This window comes from Theropithecus gelada, chromosome 1, assembly GCF_003255815.1.
Source record: "Theropithecus gelada isolate Dixy chromosome 1, Tgel_1.0, whole genome shotgun sequence".
Classification (NCBI taxonomy): Eukaryota; Metazoa; Chordata; class Mammalia; order Primates; family Cercopithecidae; genus Theropithecus; species Theropithecus gelada.
In genome coordinates, this window is record NC_037668.1 from 173,175,364 (window position 1) to 173,201,271 (window position 25,908).

The 25,908-nt window shown below is 38.5% G+C and overlaps 1 protein-coding gene and 1 pseudogene across 1 annotated transcript; both read right to left on the reverse strand.

The window, feature by feature from the left end:
- Nucleotides 1-5,520: 5,520 nt before the first annotated feature.
- RGS2 (regulator of G protein signaling 2) lies at nucleotides 5,521-8,783 on the reverse strand. The gene is made up of 5 exons (XM_025354226.1): nucleotides 8,637-8,783; nucleotides 7,546-7,647; nucleotides 7,382-7,443; nucleotides 6,649-6,815; nucleotides 5,521-6,393 (listed from the first exon to the last, which is right to left on the reverse strand). Exons 1-5 carry the CDS (start codon nucleotides 8,744-8,746, stop codon nucleotides 6,199-6,201), a joined length of 636 nt encoding a protein of 211 aa, XP_025210011.1. The 5' UTR covers nucleotides 8,747-8,783; the 3' UTR covers nucleotides 5,521-6,198.
- A 7,829-nt stretch (nucleotides 8,784-16,612) lies between these two features.
- Nucleotides 16,613-20,192, reverse strand: LOC112632110 (annotated as a pseudogene).
- Between the last annotated feature and the right edge of the window lie 5,716 nt (nucleotides 20,193-25,908).

Consider the following 25,908-nt stretch of genomic DNA (forward strand, 5'->3'; position numbering starts at 1 on the left):
TTAGTAGAGACGGGGTTTCACCGTGTTTGCCAAGATGGTATCGATCTCCTGACCTCGTGATCCGCCTGCCTTGGCTTCCCAAAGTGCTGGGATTACAGGTGTGAGCCACCGTGCCCAGCCATTACTAGAACTTTTATAGATTGTTATAGGAGTTGTGAAGCTCTAGAATCTGAAAAACAGAAGTAGAAGGAATGAGAAAGAAGTCGAACTTTAAGTCCTGACATTTATGTTACAATGCTCAGTGACCACTTTCGCAAGAAAATTACCCTATGTGAGAATCTGTTGGTTTGTGCCGAGTGGAGATTTAATACTGTAAGCTTCCCTGCAAACAGGGAAAAGGTCTACTAAGTAACCACCTGCTTTTCAAGCAAAAGTTTTATATCTGGTCTTTGTCAGACTGCACCACAGCTCATGTAAACCGCATACTTTTCTTAGTTCTTTCGACAGTGCAGTTTCAAATGCACTCATTGTCGATTACCTGTGGTTGCTTCTGAAGCTAAAGACTGGGAGAGTAATTTGGGGAGGAGGTGGGAATAGGCCTATGAGACTGGAAGTCACAAACGCGTTAAAAAAATACATATATATATATCAACTCCCTCTTCACTCCAGATAGACAGCAGGAAATTGTTTCTTCTCACTCTTCCTTTTGGCCCATTTTTCTTTTTCATTATTTTGATTTTGGTGTGACATCTGTACATGTCTAAGATATACACCAGCTTAATAAACACACAGAATCACTCCTAAAGGAAGCTTCCTTATAGGTCAGTGTGCTTTTAAAACCGTACAAATATCAGATTAATTTGGGGTTTGAGGAAATCTAACATTAGGATCTTATCCAAGATCCACATAGTTAAGTTTTACTGTAAATTTGCAAGGCAAAAATGTAGAGCCAAGATGAAGACGATGTAGACTTCTGAAAAAGTCTTTTTTCAAGTCACTTTTTACAAGTGAGTTTAGTATATTTAAATGAAATCATTTATATCACTGCATGGATTTTTACTTAAGAGTTTGTGAGTCAATCAACCAATCAATAAGTTAATAAGATCATCAATAAGCAATGAGTATCTCTCATATATGGAACTTTATTAGTCACTCTGAAAATGGAGTAAGTCGGAATGGTCCAGTTAGTGACCATTTAATTGGAGATATGACTGATGCACCTATGGAACTATTTTATGGAGGTGAAACTTGATCTGAGCCTTAAAAAATGAGTACAACTTAAGGGAAGAGAGAGAGGTTTTGGGCAAAGTGAAATTTTGATTTAATAATAGGAGAATAATATATCTCAGAGGCAATAAGAAAAACCATTATCAAATGTTTCATGTCAACAGTGGGAAATAAGATTGGATGGGCCAAAATTTTACAAAAGTGGTAGAGAGTTTTTTGCCTTAGGCATAGGAATTTCTCTTGATTTGGGAGATTCCAGGGAATTTATGTACTTTTCTGAGCATAACAGCAGTGTGAGAAAATTAGTGTTCAAATGGCATTCTAGGGAAGGGATGAGAAGCAGAATACAGGATCTGAGGCCTATTGAGATAGGTGAGAGGAGGATGACCATGGTGAATAAGCACTTGGCTGTAGTAAGGGAAGGGAAAGATGCCTGAGAAATCATGAAGAAAAATTTGATAAAGGTTAATAACTGTGATGATGATCTTATGAAAATCAACTTTTAAGAAAAATTAAGTGCAGCTTTTAGTTGTGTTTTGAGCTTCTAGTCTTCTACTCTTATAGACCTGTCTTACCCAGAGAAGTCCTTCATAAATATTTATCTAGATATTTACTTTTAATATTTGTTAAAAAATGAATCAATGGACTAGGTTTCAAATATACATCCCCATTAAAAATGTCTGCCTACAAAAATACCATAGCACAATGCAACAGGTAATCCTACTTTTCCCCTTTCCTTAGATTTAGACTGTTTTTCCACCCTGAATAATCTCTCCTTTATCTCTCTTAAATTCAACGCATTTGTTAAATACCGACAAAAATGCCACTTCACTGTTTCTTGATTTATTCCAGCTAAAGATATCTGGACTTTTATTTTCATAATTAATCAGCAATCATAGCTCACACTCTGTTTTAATTGGTATATTTATTTCATCAGTTACTTAATTAGTACTTCTTGGAGGATGGGGAATGTGTCTCACGGGTCTTTATATTTATTCCCTATGTGGTTTAGATCAGTGTTCTGCATGGAGTAGGTGATGCATAATTTATTATTAAGTTACACTGAATTATTTGACACCATCCTGGTTCAGGCACATGGCTGGTTCTCACGTGAGCTATCATTGCAGTCTCCTAACTCATCACCCTGTCTCCAATCCAGGCTTCTATTGCTACCCAAGTCATTTCCATAAATTTTACTTGAGATTGGTGTCACATTCCTGCAGAATAATATCCCAACCACTAGTATTTAAGGCTATCACCTGTTGATGCCTTTTTTTATCCTTTAGGCTACAGGAGAAGCTCTTTGGGGTTGTTATCATTACCTCAAGCAGCTCCAAGCTGCTCTTTAGCTAAGATGTCAGAAATTAGATAAAACACTTGTGCTCACTGCCATTGGCCAAAATGGTTTCCTAAAGTTGTCAAAAAGCATCAAAGTCAGACCCAAGAAATGTCTACACATGTCAATACTTACATTCAATAATGGTGACATTCTCTGTGAAGTCAGGCTAAGTCCTTTAGCTGCAATTTTGAGCTAACATAGGAAAACAAACAGTCTAGTGGCTGGCACAGGGCAGACACTTCTAGTCTTTATATTGTCCAAATACACAACACACTCCCATGCATAACACCTCTCAAGACACAGAGAAATGCACAATCACTGTTTCCCTTCACTGTCCAACCCCACAAGGTGAGAATCACTACCATACATGATCAAATACTGTGATTAAACAACAACACAACACAAACACATCTACCAAAGACCTGCTTCCTATGACATTTTGGGTGACCACTATAGATAATTTTATTGAAACTTATTTATTGTCTCCCTGTGCTCACATGACAGATAACATATAATTTTCTATTTTTCTTCAGTGAGATCGTATGAAATTGATATATTTTAAAATATCCTTGGGCTGAAAATATATGAACAACGAAATATTATCAGAATGAGTGGACTGTGGGTCCTACGTGTGTGAACTCTGGGAAACTGGAACATTAAGTAATATTTATTTGTGGACGAATGTGGTTTCTAATCTTAAATCTATTTCAGTTTGTTCCACACTAGAGAACATTGGAAAATACTACCTGAATAAAGTGTGCTTTTAGCAGCCCTGAAAATCAACACTTTTGTTTTTTGTTAGTATAATCTGGCCTCTTCTTTTATTAAAGGTCAAAAGTTATAGAGACTTTGCCAAGTAAGAGGTAGTTATTTTTGCCAAAAAAAAAGTTCTACAGATACTTTCAGACATTTGAGCCAGTGGGGTTTAAAAAAATCTTGTCCTTAATTACTTGTGCATTGGTAGATCCTTGTTTCATCAAAATTTGTTTGCAAGATCTTTTAATATTCATCTATTCATTCAACAATTATTTATGCAGCTCCCATTGTACACCAGGCACTATGCTAGGTGTTGGGATTCAGTGGTGAGCAGAAAAAGGCCAAGGGTCTTCAAACTGTGGTTCCCGCAATTTGGTAGAGGAAGACATAGAATTATTAAATAATCAGACAAATTAATGAGAACTCATAACTCCATTAAGTGCTCTAAATTAGAGAACCCGGTGCTATGAGAACATCTAAAAGGGGATCTGACCTAGGTAAGGAGGTCAGGGAAGCTTCCCTAAGGAAGTGGCAATTGCATTGATATGTGCATGAGTAAGAGCTAAAATTGAATTCCATGCAGAGGAACTATTAGGTGCTAAGGTCCTGTGAGGCCAGTGGGTATGGCACCTGCTAGGAAAGTAGGACAGTATGGCTTAGCAGAAAGAGCTGGGAGAAATGTGGTAGAGTCAAGGTTGGAAAAAAAGGAGGGGTCAAGCCATGCAGGTATTAGGCCCTGTTAGGAATGTTGTCTTTATCCTAATTGTTTGCAAAACCTGTCAAGGTGTTTATAAGCAACTAGAGACAAGATCAGATTTGTCTTGAAGGGGTCCCTAGAGTTAAAAGGCAGGAACACATTGGTGTGGGAGAGTGGGAAGTGTGGGTGAGAGATGAGACTATTGCAGTAATCTAGGCATCATCAGATGGTGGTGTCTTTGATCAGAGTGGTAACAGAGAGTAGGCTGTAGAGAGGTTTGAAGTAAAATAAATGACTTGGTGACAAATAGGATGATACATGGCATGACTCCTGAGTTCCTCTGTTGGCCAAAATCTTTTCAAATTAAGGATTATGCTAGACCTGACACATTTATTCTCCAAAGAAATATTTGTTTCAATGACTCTTTGGATTCATTCATTCAATCAATATTTATGGAGCACCTATTTTGTATTATTCTGGCTGCCGGTGATACAGGAGTAGACAAGGCAGTCTCTCTAATAGAGCTTGTGCCTGTTGGTGCCAGAAACTCTGGCTAAGGTGAAAATTAGTGCAATCACAATGGAAACGGTAAACTACTGGAGGTCAATTTTTCTTTTGGCAAATCAGAAAAAAATATTATTAGTGCTTTATGATTTCTAAAATTCCTTACTAATTTATAGAACTAGAAAGGCAGGAAGGTTTAAAATGAAGAGTCAGGGAAGACAATGGGGACACCCAAGGTCACAAAGCTATGAGAAATGATTACTTTGGGTCAGGTCTTCCAACTCTAAAATCAGGGTTCCTCCTCCTTTTGTATTAAGACCATAATCAAGGACATTGAGAAAACAGCCTGCTGAGGAAGGGGTGTTTTTTAATAATTCACCAGTTTGAAAACAGATTCAAGGGCTTCCTCTCTCAAGTGGAAAAAAGCATATTTCTGGATTTAAGTCTAAGAAACAAAAGCGCCCTTCTTTTGACTTTATCATTACCTAAAGTAACACAGATTCTTTATTGGCCAAATGAAGGCATGAAAGTCAGGAAAATTCTGAGATTTTATATTGATACATCATGGAAAGGAACAATTTCAGGTATGTATCTTGGAAGCCCATGCCAGTACCTGTGGGTGAGCTTGGAACCAATGAAAAGTAAATGAAGACAGGCCTACATTGACCTTATTTGGCTCCTTGATTTGAGAAGCTTAATTATATGAATTTTTGTGCTTGTCTCCATTACGTTTACTTCTCGTATTTAGCTGGTAGTTAGATGCTCACAGAAGGCTTTAGATCAGTGTTCATTTTCATTAACAACAAGCTTGATTTTTTTTAAGATTAGGAAGCATAAATGCAGTGGTTCTAAGGATGTGACTTCCTTAGGCCTACATAATGCTTATAGGTTTTTAAAAACAGAATTGTCTGTCTGCAACTATCATTTCTCAGTTCTGAAGACTGTCAGTTCTTACTAGGCAGGCACACAAACTGAAATGTCTTTCACTATAAAGATGTTTTCCCTTTATCTGCCACATTTCCAGTTATCAAAAATAAAATCACATCTAGACTCCAAGTGTTCAATATTATTTATCAAAATAAATTTATTAAAAGTATTCAAAGACCACTTCAAAGTGTAGCTGCCTTCAAGACAGATTTTTGGCACTCATAACGGAGACTGCAGTTTTCAACACCATAATACTCATTCTATTTCACATGTCATTTTTAACAATGCAAACATGGACCATTTCAGTTTCAGCACTACATGAGACAACAGTACTGATGATCTGTGGTCATAAGAACTCCAATACCCTTGCACATAGTAAACACTTTACTGTTATTGAGTCCTAAACTAAAACTACTATGTGGTAACATGGATCGATTTAGGGAAAGATGTACAGTCAGCTACCTAAGGCCACATAATCCCAGATCTATTGATTTTAAATGCTTTTGGACCAACAGTATTACATTGTCTCTTTCATCGTCTTACATTCCTGCTTTTCAGAGTGAGACACCACGTTCAGACCACCTATTCCCTTCTTGCATTCTGTACACAGTGAGGGAAGCTGTTCTGATACCAGCTTCTCCTAGTCAGTTACTGCTTCCTGATTCACTACCCAGCTTTGAATCAATAGTTCTGAGTGATGTTTCCTGAACACCCAGGCTGAATTCAAGGTCAGTCTTTATGGCAGGTCAGTCTTTCCCCTTAGGAAAAAGAATGAAATGTCCTCCATTTCTGAGCTCCCTTTTACATTTCATGTAGCATGAGGCTCTGTGGTGATTTGAGGCTTTTTACACAAGTCCTGGTAGAATTCTGACTCCAAGAAACGGGGATAAGAGTTGTTCTCCATCAAGCTGTATACCCTTTTCTGGGCAGTTGTGAAGCAGCCACTTGTAGCTTCTTGTATATTCTGGGCAATCAGAGTTTTGGTTTGAAAATCTATGTTTATCTGAAATAAAACAAAAAAAGTTGTTTATTTGGTGTTCAGAGTTAAAGATTAAAATTTAGTATTAGAAAACAAAAAATAAAAATTATGTGTGATTAGCTTTACTACCTAAGTCACAGAAGAACTTTAACATAACTGAAAGCTACAACGTGGGGGGACTTTTTACCCCTCCTTCTAGCCCCACTTTGCCCTTATTTTGTTTCACTTTTATGCTAAAAATGTCCAGATTGTGCTCAATTTAGGAACTTGTTTCCTTACCTCTTTTGGAGCTTCCTTTTCTATAAAATCAGTATATATTTTCCTTGCTTTTGAGGACAATTTTTGGGGTGATTTGGTTTTTTTGAAGTCTTCACAGGCCAGCCAGAATTCAATATTTTCTTCACAGAATTCCGACTTTAGAAAAGCCCTGAATGCAGCAAGACCATCTGAAGGGGGGAGAAAAGAAAGCATGCAGAATGTGAAGAACCGAGTGACCAAATGATTCTTTATGTTTCTCCTAGTACTTCTCCCTCACATTTTAATTATTTCTAAATGACAGCAATTTTCTAGATTTCGCTTAAACCTGTAATTCTCAAAATTTAGCTTTTTAAAGACGAAGATACCAGTAGGCAAAATGCTTATGTTGGCCCTCTGCTGCAAAAATATAAGTACTTTGCTGTCAATGCAAAGTAAATATTTATAGGGGAGACATAAATTCCCTGGGAACTAAGCCTCTTGAAAACATTGTATGCAATGGAAAAACTGACTCAACCTTAACTATAAGCAACTGCCACTTTAATTTTTTGAGGCTGATTTTCTTCCCCACCTGGAGGAAATACATGCATTTATTTCCATGGTTAAACCCTGGGAAATAAAGGAGAGAAAAACAGGCTTTATCCAATAGTGACTGCAGTCTAATCCCCCTCAGGCAAGCTGCTCTTTTGTTGTGTGGACCCAACCTTTCCAGGCTTTTGCAATGTTAGCAACGGCTCAAGTTCAAGAGTTAACTTACATTTGCTGGCTAGCAGCTCGTCAAATGCTTCTGACCACAGCTGTGCTTCCTCAGGAGAAGGTCTGCAAGAAAGGTTCTGCATGTTAGCTTATGCACATCAGAGTTCCCCTTTTCAGTTCAGCAACTAACTATTAATATTTGCAAGTACAGGATTCTCAACTTACTTGATGAAAGCTTGTTGTTTGCTTTTTTTGCCGGTTTTGGGTTTCCCAGGAGTAGAGGAATTTTGCAAGAAGTAGCTCAAACGGGTCTTCCAATCTTTTAAACTAAAACAAAAAAATTTAAAAAAGATAATCACTAAGTAGCAACACTTGAATATGCTACTGCAGCTGAACGCATTTTTACCAAATAAAGTCACTCAGTAACTAGAGACAAACCGCATAAGGCAAAGCAAGAACTCTTCAAATAACAGTCTTATCCACTTAACATTTAAACCTCATGTACTGAGCAGTTTCATCCATTAATCTGATCGTATCTACTAGTTTTACAACTAAGGGCAGGGCTACCTACAATCACTAGGGTATTGTAAAGAATTGTTAATGAATTTAGTTCAAAAGGCAGATACTATTTCTGGCTCACAAAGGGCATCAGTTTGTTTGCAAGGTTAATTACAATTCCGAGGGGTTTTACACTTTAATGAAAAGGACAGACGTGGAACTGTCTGGAGCCGGCCCACGCTTCTCTTTAGAGCAAGAGGTTCTGGAGCATGCCAGAGACAGTGTACAAGGAGGTGGGTGACTGATTCCCCTGCGCTCTTCCTTCCCCACCTACAACACTTCTTTTAAGCAGACGCTGCAGAACAATTATTTGTTCCACATTCGTGACTGGGTGAGATCTGCTCTATAATTAAAAAACAAAAATGGATTCTAAACGAGTATATTCACAACCAGCAAGAGCATCTCCTTCCAGGAGCTGTGTAAGCTGATGAGAACTCATCATGCAACGTATGCATGCTGGGGACGCGCTTCAGCCGCAGGATTCTGATGTCATTTTGAATGCAGGAGGACAAAAAGCCAACCCGCAATTTCTTAGCGCATCCACCACCGCCCTCATATCAACTATCTCCCTCCGTTCCTAAACTCTACCCGAGCATCACCCAGATTTAACCTTAACAAACTGACCTTTTCGATTTTTTTTTTTCCCCCTGCAGAGGCTCGGGCTAGTTTCCTAACATCAAAGCCAAGCTCTAAGTACCGCGTTTGCAGCTCGCAGTGTGTGGCAGGGGTGGCGGGAGAGGGAAGAAAGCCATACTCACAGGGTCCGTTTCATCTTTTCCCGCTTCTCCTCGCTCTTGTGGCCGCTGCCAGCGCTAGTGTCCATAGGTCTGCAGTCGTGTTGAACAGCCAAGAACATAGCACTTTGCATTATCGTCCTCCCGCCGGGGCCGCGGCTGTTTGCTGCTGGGCGTGCGTCGCAGCTTTTATAAGAAGCCGCGACTTGGGGGCGGGGCTTCGCGGCTCCGGCCCCGCCTCAAGAGACGCGGATTGGTTGGTTGCAAACGGGCACTGGGATGGGGTCAGCGCCCGCCAGCGGCAGTCACGGTTAACGCCGAAGGGTCTGGAAGCCAGGGCGCTGCTGACGTCTGCGGCCCGGGCTTCTTGCGCACTCGGACTACATAGCAGCGGCCAGCTGGGGCCGGTGTGCGAGCAGACAGGGACTTTTCAGTGTGGGCCGTTGCCCACGACCTTTTGCTGAAGCGTGGCGGCCAGGCGGGCTCGGGGGCTTGCGGCGGAGGGAGAGAGCCGAAGTTGGCTGCGGCCCGACGGAGGCTACGTCGCTCCCTCACCCACCCACCCTGACGGGCTCCCCAGCCCCAGGCCAGAGTGGCGATTCCCTGGCAGGAGGAGGTCGCCCGCCGCGAGGCCGGAGTTCAGTGGCCTGATTTTGAATGAAGAGTGGGATTTTTCTTCTTTTTTTGAGCGCGTTCCCTGACCCCGCGCCTCATTTCTTGTTTGCTGTCCTACTGTAGGGACTCATTCGACACACCCTGGTCAATGAACTGAGGCTACGGGGAGACCCTCCCCCGTTTCTCTCTGCCACTTAATTTAAGGAAGGTGTAACCTGAAACGTTGACTGCCCGGGGGCAGGGTGGGACCTGCTCTGCAGCTTGCTGAGGCGTCTTGAAACACTTTGGGAATGAACATTAGGGATTGAACAAGAGAAGGTGACTTTATCAGAAGACAGTGCTTTAATTGGGTTTGCATTTTTGATCACTACTAGGCACGTGGCTGGGTCTATCTATAGGGTCATTCCTCAGGAGCCCTTGGTCACATCTGCCAAAATGGAAATCACAGGTTTCCTTATGATGGGAGAGAAAGCTGGAGACACAGATATTTCAGAGCTGTAATGCACTAGAATCATGAGTTCAAGGAGTCAGGATTTCCTTATGAGTCATTCTTGTTTTGAGTTAGGATTTACCAGAACTTTTAATAACTGGCAAAAAGTAGGGGGGAGGAGGAGTTAACAGTTTCCTTCATTATGTTTTTTGTTAATTCTTCAAGTATCATCTCTACTCCTGAAGGTTTTAAAACGACTTGATTGGTAAAAACAAATAGATTACCTCAACCACAAAATGAGTTGATTTCGTACAATATTACCAGAACTAGCCAATGAAATGTTTAAGCGGCTTTGCAACCAAGCTGCAGATGTTTTCTCTAGATAGTATTCGACTTGTTAAAAGAAAATTGGAAATAGTTAATATATTCTTACGGTGAGCTGCCAGTAGTTGGAGCTCCAAGTTTGACTTAGAGGGCAAAACCTGCAGTTATTTAAGACAACAGTTGTGGACTTTATTGTGGAGAGGAAAATCATGTAGATTTCAGTAACAGATATTTTGAAACATGCTTGTTAACTCAATGCCATTTTTCCTTAAGCATATGCTCTTCCTCTCCTAAACTTTGCATAATATTCCTACATCTATTTTCACTTTCTGATGACTCAGTACGTATTTATCAGCTGTCTGTAATACGCAGACACTTGCTTTTTCTCACCAATGTAAACCTCAATATATTTTATACTTAGAACCTTAGATGTTAGAATTCACTCATAGACAGTTAAATTCGCTGGTAGGCCAGGAGTTCTCGCAAAGAGGCCACAGAGAGAGAGAGAGAGAGCTGGACTTCTGTCAGGAGACCTAATTAGAGCCTAGACTTAACCAGTAAATGATAAGTAACTGTTGGGACAGTAGCTTCACACCTCTTTGAGTCCCAGTTTCTCATCTGTAATAAGAGTAACATGTAGTTTCTGGCCAGCCTCAGAGGATATTATGTGACTCTTACATGAAAGGTCTTTTCTAAACTCTAAAGTACTGTACAAAAGTTTATTACTGATTTGCATATGTGTGGAAAAAGGAAATGTTCAAACCATAGCTATTCACGATGGAAAAATCATACGAGGATTAACTCAGAGGTAATTAGGTTATAAATGTGTAGGTACTATTAAATATCAAAATGTTTAAATTTGTAGGTACACAAATACACAAGATACACAAATTTGTAGAAGATCAAGCTCATTATAGATATTTAATAAATGCTCACTGGATAATAAACAAATCAGAAAAATAAGGAAACTGATTAACATTTAAACTTTTCAGGCTGGGTATTGTGGTTCATGCTGGAAATTCCAGCACGTTGGGAGGCTGAGGCAGGCGGAAGGCTTGAGCTCAGAAGTTCGAGGCTCAAGCATTCAAGTTGCAGTGAGCTGTGATTGTGCCGTTGCACTCCAACTTGAGTGATAGAGTGAGACCCTGTCTCTTAAAATAATAATAATTAAATACACTTTTCAGAGATCTCCACACCAAGGAAGTTTAATCATCTCAATATATTAATGAAGGTGAATATACATGTACCTGTGTAAGCAACTGGTTTAAATATAGATTATTCTTGATGTTTTTGTGTTTAATATAATTCTTTGCTTTTTTCATAAACCCAGATCAGTGGCTGATGTCAGGTGGCAGAAAATTAATTTTTCTCTGAAAATTATGTGGTTGGTTAATAAATCTGGATATAAATCAACTTGCAATTTTTGTATCTCTGTGTAATTTTAAGAGTTAAGGCAGTACCTGCTATAGAAACCTTTTCCTCAAAAACTTGCCATGTTAATGTCTTTTAAAAGACAGGGCAATATATGTATATTTACATATACATGTTACATATAACATGAATATATACATCTTATATATTTCACGCATATGTGTAATATGTATTACATGTATATTTACGTATATATGTAAAACGAAAGCTGGAATCTTTGATGACTTCCCTTTTTGTTGTTGCAACTGGCTTTTAGGTAAATAGAATTGCTCCACATAAAGATGACACATATTTTCCATCCTGTGGTAGAGGAAGAAACAATGCAGTGGGTTGTAAAAGTTGCGCAGCAAAACCATAGTTTGAGAGTGGCTTATAAACGAACCATACATTTTCTGTGTTGAACCTACCATGCCCTCTACTGGAGAGATTGATTGAACAGATTAGTGGTGGAGGTTTTCCAGCTAGTTTATGAACTTTTTATAATTTTTTAAAAGTTTATAGAAGAAGGCAAACAAAAAATACAAGTTTCTTGCATAACATATCTTAGGTTCTTGTATGATATATTTTGTGTGTCTTAAATTATGAAGAGTAAAAATTTCCCATCATACTTCTCCCTTCTGCTCCCACTCTATGCTAATTTTATTAATAAAAATTATTAAGTCCTATTCCTATTAACTAAAAATATTTACATAAAATAACTCTCCTACTTATGCTTTAGAAATGTAGAAACCACTGGACGCTGTGGCTCACGCCTGTAATCACAGCAGTTTGGAAGGCCAAGAAAGGAGGAGGCTTGCTTGAGCCCAGGAGTTCAAGACCAGCTTGGGCAGCATAGCTAGACCCCGTCTGTACAAAAATATATTTTAAAAAAATTACCTAGGCATGGTGGTATGCACCTGTAGTCCCATCTACTCAGGTGGTTGAGGTGGGAGGATTGCTTGAGCCCAAGGAGTTTGAGGCTACAGTGAGCCATGATGGTGCCACTGCCTCTAGCCTGGGTGACAGAGGGAGACCCTGCCTCTTAAAAGAAAAAAAAAAAGAGATTAAAAAAAAAAAGGAATTTAGGAACCAAGATACTTGCTTTAAAAAACACAAAAGTATAATTCTGTGTATTATTCTGTGCTTTGCTTTTTTCAGTTAGTAAGATATTTTAATTTCCAAATTTCTGAGAGCTGTAAACCTATTGATTACCTTATGAAATGTTAAGTAGGTGCGTTAGTTAAAAAAAAAAAGGAAAAAGAATCAGGAAGTTAAATGCTATGTGGTGATGAGTAATTGGAAAAAATGAAAACTTTTTTTACCCTAATTGTCGAATATATTTAAAGAAGTATAATGCCTGTGTTTTAAAAAAAATTTTGTCCGATTTAACTTTAGTTGGTGAAATATTCTTTAACAGAATGAAACTATGACCACATGAGATTTTGTACTTTACTCCTTAACCCCAATATGATCTGAGATTTAAAAATTATGATTAATTTTTGAGAATGTAATGTTCATACCCAGAAGCTGAGAGAAAATGAGTGTTTTTGTCAGAAATAAATCACAGGTTAAACCTATTTGACATGTATTATATGTATTATAATGTATTATAGCTAAGTTAATAATTTTACCAGTCCTTGTGTTGATACTTCCAGTTAGTGTAATTCCATGGTTCTGTCTTAAATTTATGCCAAGTGTATGATATGGAGTATGTCATACTTCCAATGCAGGCAGGTCCTGCTTAAATTTAATAGCCCCCTGTTTACAAAAACATCTAGATGCCCTTCATAAACCAGCAATAAGAGCGTCATGAAGTGTTTGGTTTTTTTTTTCCTAAAAAATACTAACATGTATTGAAATACCTTGGAAAGGTTGTTGTAGCTATTAGGTCTGTAAGGTAAAGGACTATAAGTATGAGGTCTGAATAAGGGAATTGTTTCCAATGTGTTCCTGCTGCTGCACTCTTTTTGTGCATGGAATACCAGGGGAGAATAGGTGATATAAATGCCTTCTTATAAAATAGGTTACATAGTTGGCATATTGTCTATGAGGGTAAAGCTAGGAATTTCTTTTTTGGTGTTTCTTTTGACTGGGATTTTAATTTCTGTCCATGAAATTTTGCCAAACCATTGGAGTGTGAAGTGTCCTATCGACTACTTTTTTGAAATGTGGGGATAGTAAGTTAACAAAATACAAAATTTTAAGTATCTATGTGATAATAATCACAAAGCCTTTTTTAAAAAAGTCTGAAGAAAGCCATTTTTCATCTAATAAATAAGGAATCTGTTTATATTAGTATTTCTTTTTCAGTATACTGATGACTATTTGTATGTAGAGAGCATTAATCCATTTAGAATTGGTTTTCACAGGTTTTTATTCATGGACTACTTCCTAATAACCTAAAACCTTGTGGATTTCTCTCCCAAACACATTTTTGAAACAAAAATTCCAAAATCTCAACAGAATTAATTAGAAAAAATATAATGCTTTTAAGGAGGTATCTGTAGGCCTTGACACAGTTGCCATGTGGCACTAGTCCCCTCAAAAGTTCCCAGTTTCAAAAGACAGAATAATTTTGCATTTCTTTTCATGAAGTACCCTTAGGAGAGTGGGATGGCGGAGGGGTTGTCCATAATTGGGATACTTGGTTTTTGTTCCTAGTCTCTGCCCTAATTTGTTTAGAACTCAGGCACATTGTTTGGCTTTGTTGTGCTTAGGCTACTTATCTTTCATGCACAAGTACTTATAGCACTCTTCCTTTGTAGGAATTTAAAAGAAAACAATACTGGAAATGTCCTGGACAGCTTGATAGATGATAGTACATAGTTCTCAGGACTGGCCTTCAGCTAAACTTTGTAGTAGGACTAGTTTCTTCTAGGTGACTCTTTTGTCCATTTTTCTGTCTTGCTCCTGTGCAAAATCCTCATTCTTTTTTGGGGATCTGTTCATTTATGAAGTTTCCTGGTGGTCGTCTTGGGCCCTTTCAAATGCTCCTTTGGGCACATCAGTGGTGTAAGGTTACTTTTTAATTTAAAGAGTGTTTTTGTAGAGCAGATTACAGCACATTTGAGAGGAAGGTACAGAGATAGCGCATACGTCTTCTGCTCTCATACATACATAACCACCCCATTACTAATATCTGACAGTTGATAAACTTATATTGACACATCATTACCACCCAGAGTCCATAGTTGACATTAGGGTTTGTTCTTGGTGTTGTACGTTCTGTGGGTTTAGACAAATTTATAATGACATGTATCCACCATTATAGCATCATGGTATTTTCACTCTGCCCTAAAAATTCTCTGTGTTCTGCCCATTCCTCCCTCCCTACCTCATAACCCCATAACCCCTAGCAACCACCAATTTTCTGTTTTCTGTCTCCATAGTTTTGCCTTTTCTGGAGTGTTATAGTTGGAATCACACAATATGTAGCCTTTTCAGATTGGCTTCTTTCACTTAGTAATATGCATTTATGTTTCCTCCATGTCTTTTCAGGGCTTAATAGCTCATTTCTTTTTAGTGCTGAGTAATATTCCATCGTCTAGATGTACCACAGTTTATCCACTCACCTACTGAAGGACATCTTTGTTGCTTCCAAGTTTTGACAAATATGAAAACGTTGCTATAAACATTCATGTGCAGGTTTTTGTGTGGGTGGAAGTTTTCAACTCCTTTGGGCAGATATTGAAGGGCATAATTGCTCAATCATAAGGTAAGAGTATGATTAGTTTCATGAGAAACCACCAACCACTTCCAAAGTGACTGTACTATGTTGCATTCCCACCAGCAACAAATGGGAATTCCTGTTGCATGTCCTTTTTGACATTTGCTGTAGTCAGTTCTGGATTTTGGCCATTTTAACAGGTGTGTATTGGTATCTCATTGTTGTTTCATTTTGCATTTCTCTAATGACATATGATGTAGAGTATCTTTTCACATGCTTATTTGCCATCTTTATTATCTTGGGTGAGATGTCTGGTATGTTCTTTGGCCCATGTTTTAGTTGAATTGTTTTCTTATTGTTGAGTTTTAAGAATTCTTTGTATATTTTGGATTAGAGGTTTTTTAAAATCAGATATCCCCTTTGCAAATATTTTCTCCCAGTCTGTGACTTGTTTTTCCATTACGTTGATGTTGTCTTTTGCAGAGCAGAGATTTTTTAAATTTTATTTTAATGAAGTCCAGTTTATCAATTCTTTCTTTCATGGACTGTATCTTGATGTGATATTCATTTTCATATCCAAGGTCATCTAGATTTTCTCCTTGGTGATTCTCTTCTAGGAGTTTATAGTTTTGCATTTTACTTTTAGGTTGGTGATACATTTTGAGTTATTTTTCTGAATGAAGTTACTTTCCCAAATATTTATGTTCTTCCTTAAAAATGTTTTGGAAATGTACAGCTCTTTACATGTTAATCTTTTCATCTTTTTTTGTAGGCATCTTCACTATCTTTACAGAGTGAATTATCTCCACATTAGATATTTGGTGAAAACATTTCTCTTTCTCAGGGCACTGTAGGAAGGACTTAAAGTTGCCACTGGAGCTTTTGTCTCTCCCTTTCTGACTGCATTTCCCCCCATTTCTGATTGTAGTGAAGATTTCTCACTTGGAGACTTATAATTTTTCAGTGTGTCAACTATTTTATCTCCTTCAGCTAATTTACAGTGAACATCTGGTTAAGAGTTTCTAAAGTAAATTTGAAAATAAGCCCAGCTGAAGCCAGGATAGCCACTTGGCCTAGCCCAGCCTAGATGAGCTGTATTTAACTATGCAACATTACTCATATTTTTTCAGAATTCTTTTGGATTTATTTTTAGAAGCACCCATACTCTGATGCATTCATTATATCTAATTTCAGAATTCCACTGTTCATGTTTTCTTCTACATCAACAGCAGCCTTATCTGTCATCTTTAGCAAATGGTGGATCTGACTTTATTATTTAAAGCTTATTCCATACGCACTAGCTTTTTAAAACTTTATTTTCCTGATTAATAAGTTTGCTCATCTTTCTATCCACTCTTTAGCTTCTTTTTTCCCCCACTGTTTAATATGAAACATCTTAATATAAAAAAATAAATATTTATTGCATTTTCTTAAGAAAATCCAGAAAAGGGATCACTTCATATTTCCGTAATAGTACAACATTGCAGATTGAAAACAACTGTTTTGAACACAGCTGAACTTTCAGATAAATTGACTTTCACTTGATTGCAGGATTCAACATTTCTCAGATGTTAATACAGAGTCAAAAGTGGCAGATAGAACTTTTCAAATTGCTTATGTTTGTTCCACCTGGTTGCACTGATGAACACACAGGCTGTATTCATCATTGCTTGCATCTGTGTTCTTCAGAGCCAATAAGATTTTTTCCACCCTCAGACCATCATCATAACACACCATCCAGAGGATTAAATATAGAACATGCCTATACAATATATCATACTGATCTGATGTTGATACTTATATCACACTTGGAAACTCCCATTATAAATTTTTCCTCCAGAAGAACAAGAGGCAACTTTTCATCATGCTCGGCAACATCTATATAATTTATCAGGTCTAGCGGCCCTTCAAGACATTTTCTCTGAGAGAGTTTCAGTGTCTTAATGGCACCACCACATTTTATTTGAAATTCTGCACACGTATTTGAATTATTGTTGCTTTGTCCTGAGCTCTTGGTGGAATTTACATTGAGACTGGCCACAGGGCTGGACTATGAAAGGCCCCCAATGCTAGAATCTACAGACTTGCTCTTAGTACTGATTTCACCACTTTGGGAACGGCTACTACTGTGTCTTTTTTTTTTTTTTTTTGCCTTTCCAAAACATTTTTCACCATAGCTTCATCTAGAGAATATCACCATAGAATCAAATATTATTTTATTATCTTCAAAGGTTCTAAAGACAGGTCTGCACAGATAGCTTCCTTTCATCCTAACATAGTTAGTTCTTTTTATAGAAACAATGTACGTCAACACGGAGCATAGGCGGAGGACCGCCTATGTTTCTGTTACAGTCAGAGCACTGCACACCTCCTTAGTTTCTTGTGAAAGCAGTTTTTTACTTCTCATAATATAGAAATTTTCATCAGAAACATCTCCTCAGTGCTGTCTGAAGTTGTTCGTCAGTCTTCTGATATATTTTGAAGGCTGTTTGCTTGTAGCTACTTGAAATTGAATGTCTTTAATGCATTGTCTATTATTTTGCTTGATGAATCTTCTGGATATTTCTTGTAATGTCAGGTTCAACTTGTTCTAAATGTTCAGGTCACTCTTTGCTAAGTCTTTTTCTAAAAGAATGTATTTTCTAAGTCCAAGCAAAGAGTTGGAGATTTTCAGCTCTTTTTTAATGCCTTCCGGTTTTTCCATTTCCGATAGTTTGTTTTGGAGCATGGATTCCATTAAAGTTAATTCAAGGCCTTCAAATTCTTTTTGAAAAAGGTGAAATGTGTAAAAAATTTGAAAGTCTTTCTTCTAGAAGAAGAGAAACATCAGTGGCTAGTTCTATGTCTTTACTTGTATAAGATAGGCCTTTAATTATTAAAAATCTGATCATGACTATAAATAACACCATCTTCCCCAGCAATCCATGGGTATCGGGATCTGGTTGAAAGTCCTCTGGCAGGGCTGCCGCTGGCTGGCACAGTGTCCCCTAGAACCAGTGCAACACTGAACATCACGGCCATGATCAGTCTCTCTGTGATCCCCTAGGCTGTTGTGAGGCACTTCAGTTTGTTAGGTCTCATAGACCATCATAGAGCACCAGAGAGCATTCGGCCCGGAACCAAATCAGTGCCTGGTAGACTCCAGTGGAGGTGAGAGAGAAGGAATAAATACAGTAAATTACTGGCTAATTCTTCTCCTTCTCTCTTTATTTTTTTTTAAGAGACAGGGTCTTGCTATGTTGCCCAGGCTGGAGTGCAATGGCTATTCACAAGTACCATCATGGAATACTATGACCTCAGACTGGGCTCAGACAATCCTCCCACCTCAGCCTCCTGAGTAGCTAGGAGGAGGTTTGCACCCCTGCACCTGGCTTCTCCTTCTCTTAAATAAACTTATCATTTTGTGGCCCTGGATCTTTTAGCCACAGAGCACCAAAAACTTCTTATTCTCAGAGCCTCTTCATGTCTGGCTGGCCTTGACTATTCACAGAGAGGGCAGAACACAAGTGGGGAAAAGATTATGAAGGACCCTACAAAGGGTTTCAACTTACTTCACCAATTATACCTTGAAAAACAAAGGAAGAAATAAGTTGGAATTTTAGAAAGTTTTCACAACTCAAGCCTGTACTGTAGTTATGAGCTAGGAAAACTCAATTTTCTCAAACTCTTTTTGCATGTGGTAAAATGTTTGATGATGCAGAAGCCCTTCAAGATACTTCTTTTCAGAATGATAATCTTTGAGGGTATCAGATGCTGATGCAGCTTTCCTCACAGGGACTGATCCCTAGGCAGTAGGGGACCCAGGCTTTGTTTAGCTGAATTTAACAACTCAGTCTTGGCCAGGCTTGGTGACTCACACCTGCATCCCAGTACTTTGGAAGGCCAAGGTGGGAGGCTCACTTGAGCCCAGGAGTTCTAGATCAGACTGGGCAACATAGCAAGACCCTGTCTCTACAAACGAACAAATGAAACTTAGCTGGGCACAGTGGTGTTTTCCCACGGTACTAGCTATTCTGAGGCTGAGGTGCAAGGATTGCTTGAGCCCAGGGCTTTGAGACTGCAGTGAACTCTGATTGTGCCACTGCACTTTAGCCTGGGCAACAGTGAGACCCTGTCTCTGAAAGTCACTTTATCAGGCCATTCTTACGTTGCTATAAATAATTACCTGAGACTAGGGTAATTTATAAGAGGTTTAATTGGCTCATGGTTCTGCAGGCTGTACAGGAAGCATAGCACTGCGACTGCTTATGGGGATGCCTTGGGAACTTTTACTTATGGCGGAAGGCAAAGTGGGAGCTTGCATGTCACGTGGTCAAAGCAGGAACAAGAGGGAGAGGGAAGGAGGGGAGGTGCCACACACTTTTAAACGATTGCATCTTGTAAGAACTAAGTCACTATGGTGAGGACAGCACCAAACCGTGAGGGATCTGCCCCCATGATCGAAATACCTTCCACCAGGCCCTGCCTCCAACACTGGAGATTATATCGCAACAGGTGATTTGGAGGGCACATCCGAACTATATCACACACACCATCCCATTGACAACAAATTGGTAGGAATTTTTAAAATTCTACTTATTTCTTCCTTCTTCTTTTTTTTTTTTTTTTTTTTCTTGGAGACAGTATCTGTCTGTCACCCAGGCTGGAGTGCAGTGGCATGATCATGGCTCACTTCAGCCTCGACCTCCTATGGTCAGGTGATCCTCCCTCCTCAGCCTCCCGAGCATCTGTGACCATAGGTGTAAGTCACCACACCTGACTAAGTTTTTTGAGTTTTAGTAGAGACAAGGTCTTGCTATGTCACCCAGGCTAGTCTTGAACTCCTGAGCTGAAGGGTCCTCCTGCCTCAGTCTCCGAAAGTGCTAGGATTACAGATGGGAGCCACTGTGCCCAGCTCTTCCTTCATTTTAAAAGGTAAAATTAGTGAAGTAAGTTGCAACCCTTTGTGGGGCCCACTGGTTTTGGCAGGGCCAGGCTGGGCTGGGATGAATGGCTCTGCAGGTCTGGCTGAGCTCCCTCATGTGTGCTGAGGACAGCTGATATGGGCAAGTGCAGCTCCAGCCTTGGCTCTGGCCCACATATTTCTTACCCTTGTTTTATAACCTGTGTTATAAGCCCGATCTTTTCTGCCCATGGTAACGGCAGATGCACAAAAGAGCCATTGGGGAGCAGTTATCCAATCTACATTTTCAAAAGTTCACCCTGACTATGAGATGTCAGAATCTCATTTGATTGCCTTTTCATGAAGTCATGATCCTCAGGGAGCCTGTAGGTTTTCTGGAAGTAGGATATAGAATAGGAGCTGATATAGTCACCCATTTCTTCTGTTTATGTGGCTCACTTCACCAGTCACTGTCAAGAAAAGTTGGGATATTTGAGCTGACAGAGATGAGATCACAATAAACACCAACCCACAGATGGCTACACATGTATTCTGAAATGACTACACTCTGTTGACCAGGTGAGGAGTGGCCCTCCACAGCACATACTGTCCTATGGGCAGAGCGACAACTTAGGTATCCAAGATGCTGATGCAGCAAGGCCTAGTGCTGAGTAACTGCAGGATTCCAGGGAGCTCTTCATAGCTATAGGCCTCAGTTTCTTCTTTAAAGAGGAGGAAATATGTGAATAGAATCTATATCCTGAATCAGTGGGGTTCAAGCTGGTGTGAATACTTCATCTTTGAAAGGGCTGAGATACTTTTTCTAGTACGTTTAATTTTTTAATTTTTTTTAATTGATTGTAGAGTTTTCCTGAAAGAATAAATCAACACTGATATCAAGAGAGCAAGGAATGATGGACCAAGTCTTTCCAAAACCTATTACCTTGCCAAAAGGTGGTAAGTCATCACTTCTTGTCCTGAAATACCAGCAGCAAGTAAGAGCTCCAGAATTTCAGCCAACATGACGTGTTGTTTTTTATATTCCCATTTCCATATCTGAGGTGCACAGCTCCTGGCTGTCCTGCCTCTTGGGGAACACCAGGATTCCTTCCTGGGCTGGCAGATGACTGATAAAACATAAAGAATGTCTGGAGGAAGTTGTCTATGCTTTGTGAAGCCCCTTTTTAATTTATTTACTTTTTCTTATTTTTTCATTTTTTAATAACTTGTTTTTCCCACATGCCTTCTATCCTTCTGATCCACCCATTTTTTTAATACAAAAAATTAAGTATTTAGGGTTTCTTTTTGCCATGTAGCACATAAACAGACCTCCTTAATAGACTGCTTTTTGGTTTGAAAGAGAGAAGCAGTCAAGAACACAGGTTCTTGAAAATAAGGAAGTGTGTTTGTGAGTATATGTGTTTTGGGGGAGGGTAGAGAGTAGGGTTAAGTGATGATGGTTATGAGAATTTAAAGGCTTAGCAGAGCTGTGAGTTTAAGGTGGTCAGGAAAATTTTCTCCGTAGGTCTTTTATGTCCAAATCAGGGAATGTTTGTAGAAATATCAGATTTTCTTTCTATTTGGGAAGAGATTGTCTCCCTTCAATCTTCCGTCTCCAAGAAAAAAAAAAAAGAAGAAGGAGGTACAAATAAGTGGAATTTTAAAAATTCCTACAATTTGTTGTCAATGAGATGGCGTGTGTGATAGTTTGGCTATTATGTTGAGATGTAATCTTATTTGTCCCTCAACTGTTGAAGTTCCTTAGATGTCTTCTCTTTTCGTTCTGCAGATTTACTCTCTCTCTCAGATTTACTATCCATTCCCATAAATTCACGTGTGATCTGTATACTGACGAATCCTTGTGCTGATCTCTGCTCATCTCAGACCCTTACAGCTCATTGTCCTAACTGATTCACTTAGATGACAAAAAGGCAGTTCAAAAGAAAAACCCCACAGCATTTAGCATTTCCTATCTTTGCCATTATATCTATTTCTTTGCCTTTGTTCTCTATCTCAGTGAATGGTACCATACCTGAGACAAAACACGGGAGGGAGAGAGTAGTCACCTTTGAGTCCTAGCCTCTCCTAATCCCATATTGAATCTATCCTGCTTATTTCTGCCCATTATACAAATTTACAACTTTGTAAAAAAAAGTTTTATTTCTTTTTACAATTTTTTTTTTTCAATTAAAAAAATATTTTTTGAGACAGAGTCTCCTTCTGTCACCCAGGCTGGAGTGCAGTGGCACAGTCACTGCTCACTGCAGTCCTGGGCTCAAGCCATCCTCCCACCTCAGCCTGTGGAGTAGCCGGGACTTCAGGTGCATGCCACCACACCTGGGTAATTAAAAAAAAATTTTTTTTAGAGATGGGGTCTCACTATGTTGTCCAGGCTGAATTTTACTCTTAAATATGAACTTCTCCTCTCCACTACCATTTCCACTTTTCTAATTCTCTCCTTATCTCTCTTATGAACCGAAGCAAGACTTCTTAACTTTGTCTGTATTTTTTCTAAATTATATATTTTTCAGTCAGCATGATTTTACTAAAACACTTATCTGATGATTGTTCCTTTTCTGCTTAAAACTACTAATGACTTTTCATTGCCCTTAAGTTCTAAATTCCTTAATTTGAATTACAAAAGTCTTTGTATCTGGCTCCTGAATGCCTTCCCAGCCTCATCTTTTAGTGCCTCTGCCTTGCTCTCTATGCTATTATCCTATTAAATTGTTTTAGTTCCTTCTACATGCCATGCTTCCTTGTTCCTCTATCTTGGATCTTTTCCTTATTCATCCCGTTCTTCATCTGACTAACTTGTATATTATTCATACTCCTTCAGATATTGCTTAAATAAACTTCCTCTCCTGGAGACTTTTCCTCCCTCCACTAACACATCTGAGTGAGATGCCTCTCCTACATGTTCTCACAGCACCTATCATTTCTCACAGCAACTATTAATTTACTTACCGTAATGAATTGCAATTACCTAGTGTCTTGTCAGTACCTCTGACTACACTGTAGTTATTGTGTTTATTTTTGTATGTTCGCACATATATAGAGGATACTCAGCCATTGCTGAGGGAATGGATGGATGACAGTGTTACAAACTCAGGTTCAGTTGCTCACTGCTTGCAGAGTCCAATTAACAAGAGGGACGTCTGGTATAAAGAAGGTCACTTTTTATTCCAGAGCTAGCTCAGGGAAGAAGTACAGGCTTCCTGCCTTAAGGGTACTACTTTGCCTTTGAAGCAGAAAGTGGGTGCTTTTAAAGGGAGTCTATCATGAATGGCACACAGCAGTAGTAGTAAACTGGTGGGGACTCCATGTACCAGCTTGGTGCCTTATCTACTGGGCAGTCAAGTTGCTGTCTTCATGGGCAGAAATAGGTTGTAAAGTGGCCACAAACTCTCCAGGTGAGAGTTTTGTAGCAGGACTTTGGGGTGTAAATAGACTATTATCTCTCGAGGCAACCTTCCTACTGGTGGGTGAGAGTTCTGTTCTGGAGCTTCCAAAGCACATAGTTAGATCAACTTGCCCTGTAGGGAGTGTCTGGTGAAGGGAAGGTAAAAGGTTATCCTTGCATTTCTAAAAGGCTAAATGGAAAGTGGGAGATAGGGAGAAATGGAGAAAAGAGAAAATAGTTAAAAAATAGTAACTGTTTCTTTTTTTCTTAGAAAAATTAGGATACTTGGTTACGGAAGTATGAATGAATGATTAGTTTTCCAGGGAGTCTGCTCTCTGTATCAGTGTTACTTGGCTCAGAGGTTCATATGTTCATGATTTCTATAATTAAATTCTGTTTGTAACTTTATAAGGTTTCCATATTAACACTGAATTTTGCATTGCTTACAAATTAATTTTCTATTTTTTCCTATTAGTTTTTTTCTGTTTGCAATTTAAGGCAGAACTTTTTTTAAAAAGTATGGTTCTTACCTGTTGTAAATGGAACACTTTGCAAAACTACTTAACAGAGATTCAAATCAAGGGGAAAATTGACAAGGCAGTGATATGTAGGCTACTCATTTAAGCATTATTAACAGGTATATGATCTCATCTTTCCTCTAGTGAGAACATTTAAAAATACTCCACAGGATTAAAAAATCAGATGACATTATTATTTATTTTCATTTTATGATCTTTTGTAATATATATTTGAATAAAGCTATACATCTTAATTAATTTAATAATTAATAAAATCTAATATAAAAGTAGCTTATTTCTGAGACTTTTAAAGAATTTCCATTTTCAACCATTATATAATAGGTTAGTTATGTCTTTGTATCTTCTGTCAGGCAAATGGACTGAGGCCTAACACAATACAGACTTTAGAGGACAGAACATTCCCTAATGGTTTTAAATCTTTCATAATTATAGAAAACAAGTTTCTTCATACTTTTACTACACTTAAGCTCTGAATTTCTGTACTTATAATAATGCACTATTGCATTATTTGGATTCAAATGTTGAAATCTATCATAGCAGTTATATAATATGCAAAATTATCAGTTTAGACAATGTACCGAGGTTCAAGAAGAGGAAAACAAATAGGAAAACCTTAAGAGTAGAGTCAGTGATAAGGACTCCAAAAGAAAAACACATTGTGGATTTCTGCTTTTAGGTTTTTATCTGGAGCTTATGTACTTACCTCTCCTCCTCTGCCTCCCCCTCTTACAGTCCATTGAAATCATAAAAATTGTAAGAAAAAGAAAACTGCTCTAGGACTACTGGGAAAGACAGAAAAGGGTAACTTTATACCATTGACATATAAGAAATGTAGAACTTCTGGAGTGTGTGAAACACAGGGAACCACACTGAAACCAAACTAATCAGACTTGTATAGCAGGTAAGTAGGGAGCCTCTTCAGAAGCAAGTAAGTGGGTAATTTCTTTAACTTACCCTGAAAGAGTTTTCATTTTGGAGCAACAGAGGTTTAAACGGGGATGTACTGAGGGCAAGAGGTGAGGGTTAAATTATATTATTTTGGAAACTTTACTAGTGACCCATATCATATATTTCCTTAGGTATTACTTTATATGGATAGTGTACTAAATAAAGAACTAATAAGTTGAGGAGAAAATAAAATAAAAATAAAACTCAAAGGCTATTTAGAAATTATTAAAAGTGAAATAATCATATATGAAAATCTATGGGATGTGTTCAAAGATATACACAGAAAATAATCCAAGTCTTAAGTTAATTTCATAATAGAGCAGAAAGATTGAAAATGAATTAACTAATCCATGCTGGTCACTAATCCGTGGTTTTGAGGAGTGCTGTATTAAGAAGGGTTCTAAAGATGAGTCTGTGCTGACCACTGAGTGCAGCTGTTAGAGAGTAGAGAAAACAGTGTTCAGTGGATTTTGTTAGATGCACTGTATAAAGCCATTAAGAACCAGATAATTTTTTAAATTTTTAAATTATTTTTAAATTTTGCTTTAAGTTCTGGGATACGTGTGCAGAATGTGCAGGTTTGTTACATAGGTATACATGCACCTATCAACCCATCGTCTAGGTTTTAAGCCCCACATGCATTAGGTATTTGTCCTAATGCTTTCCCTCCCCTTGTCTCCCAACCCCCTGACAGGCCCTAGTGTGTGTTGTTCTCTTCCCTGTGTCATTGTTCAACTCCCACTTCTGAGTGACAACAGGTGGTGTTTGGTTTTCTGTTCCTGTGTGAGTTTGCTGAGAATGATGGCTTCCAGCTTCATCCATGTCCCTTCAAAGGACATGAACTCACCCTTTGTTGTGGCTGCATAGTATTCCATGGTGTATATGTGCTATATTTTCTTTATCCAGTCTATCATTGATGGACATTTGGGTTGGTTCCAAGTCTTTGCTATTGTAAATAGTGCCGCAATAAACATATGTGTGCATGTGTCTTTATAGTAGGGTGACTTGTAATCCTTTGGGTATACAACCAGTAATAGGATTGCTGGGTCAAATGGATTTCTAAGAACCAGATAATTCT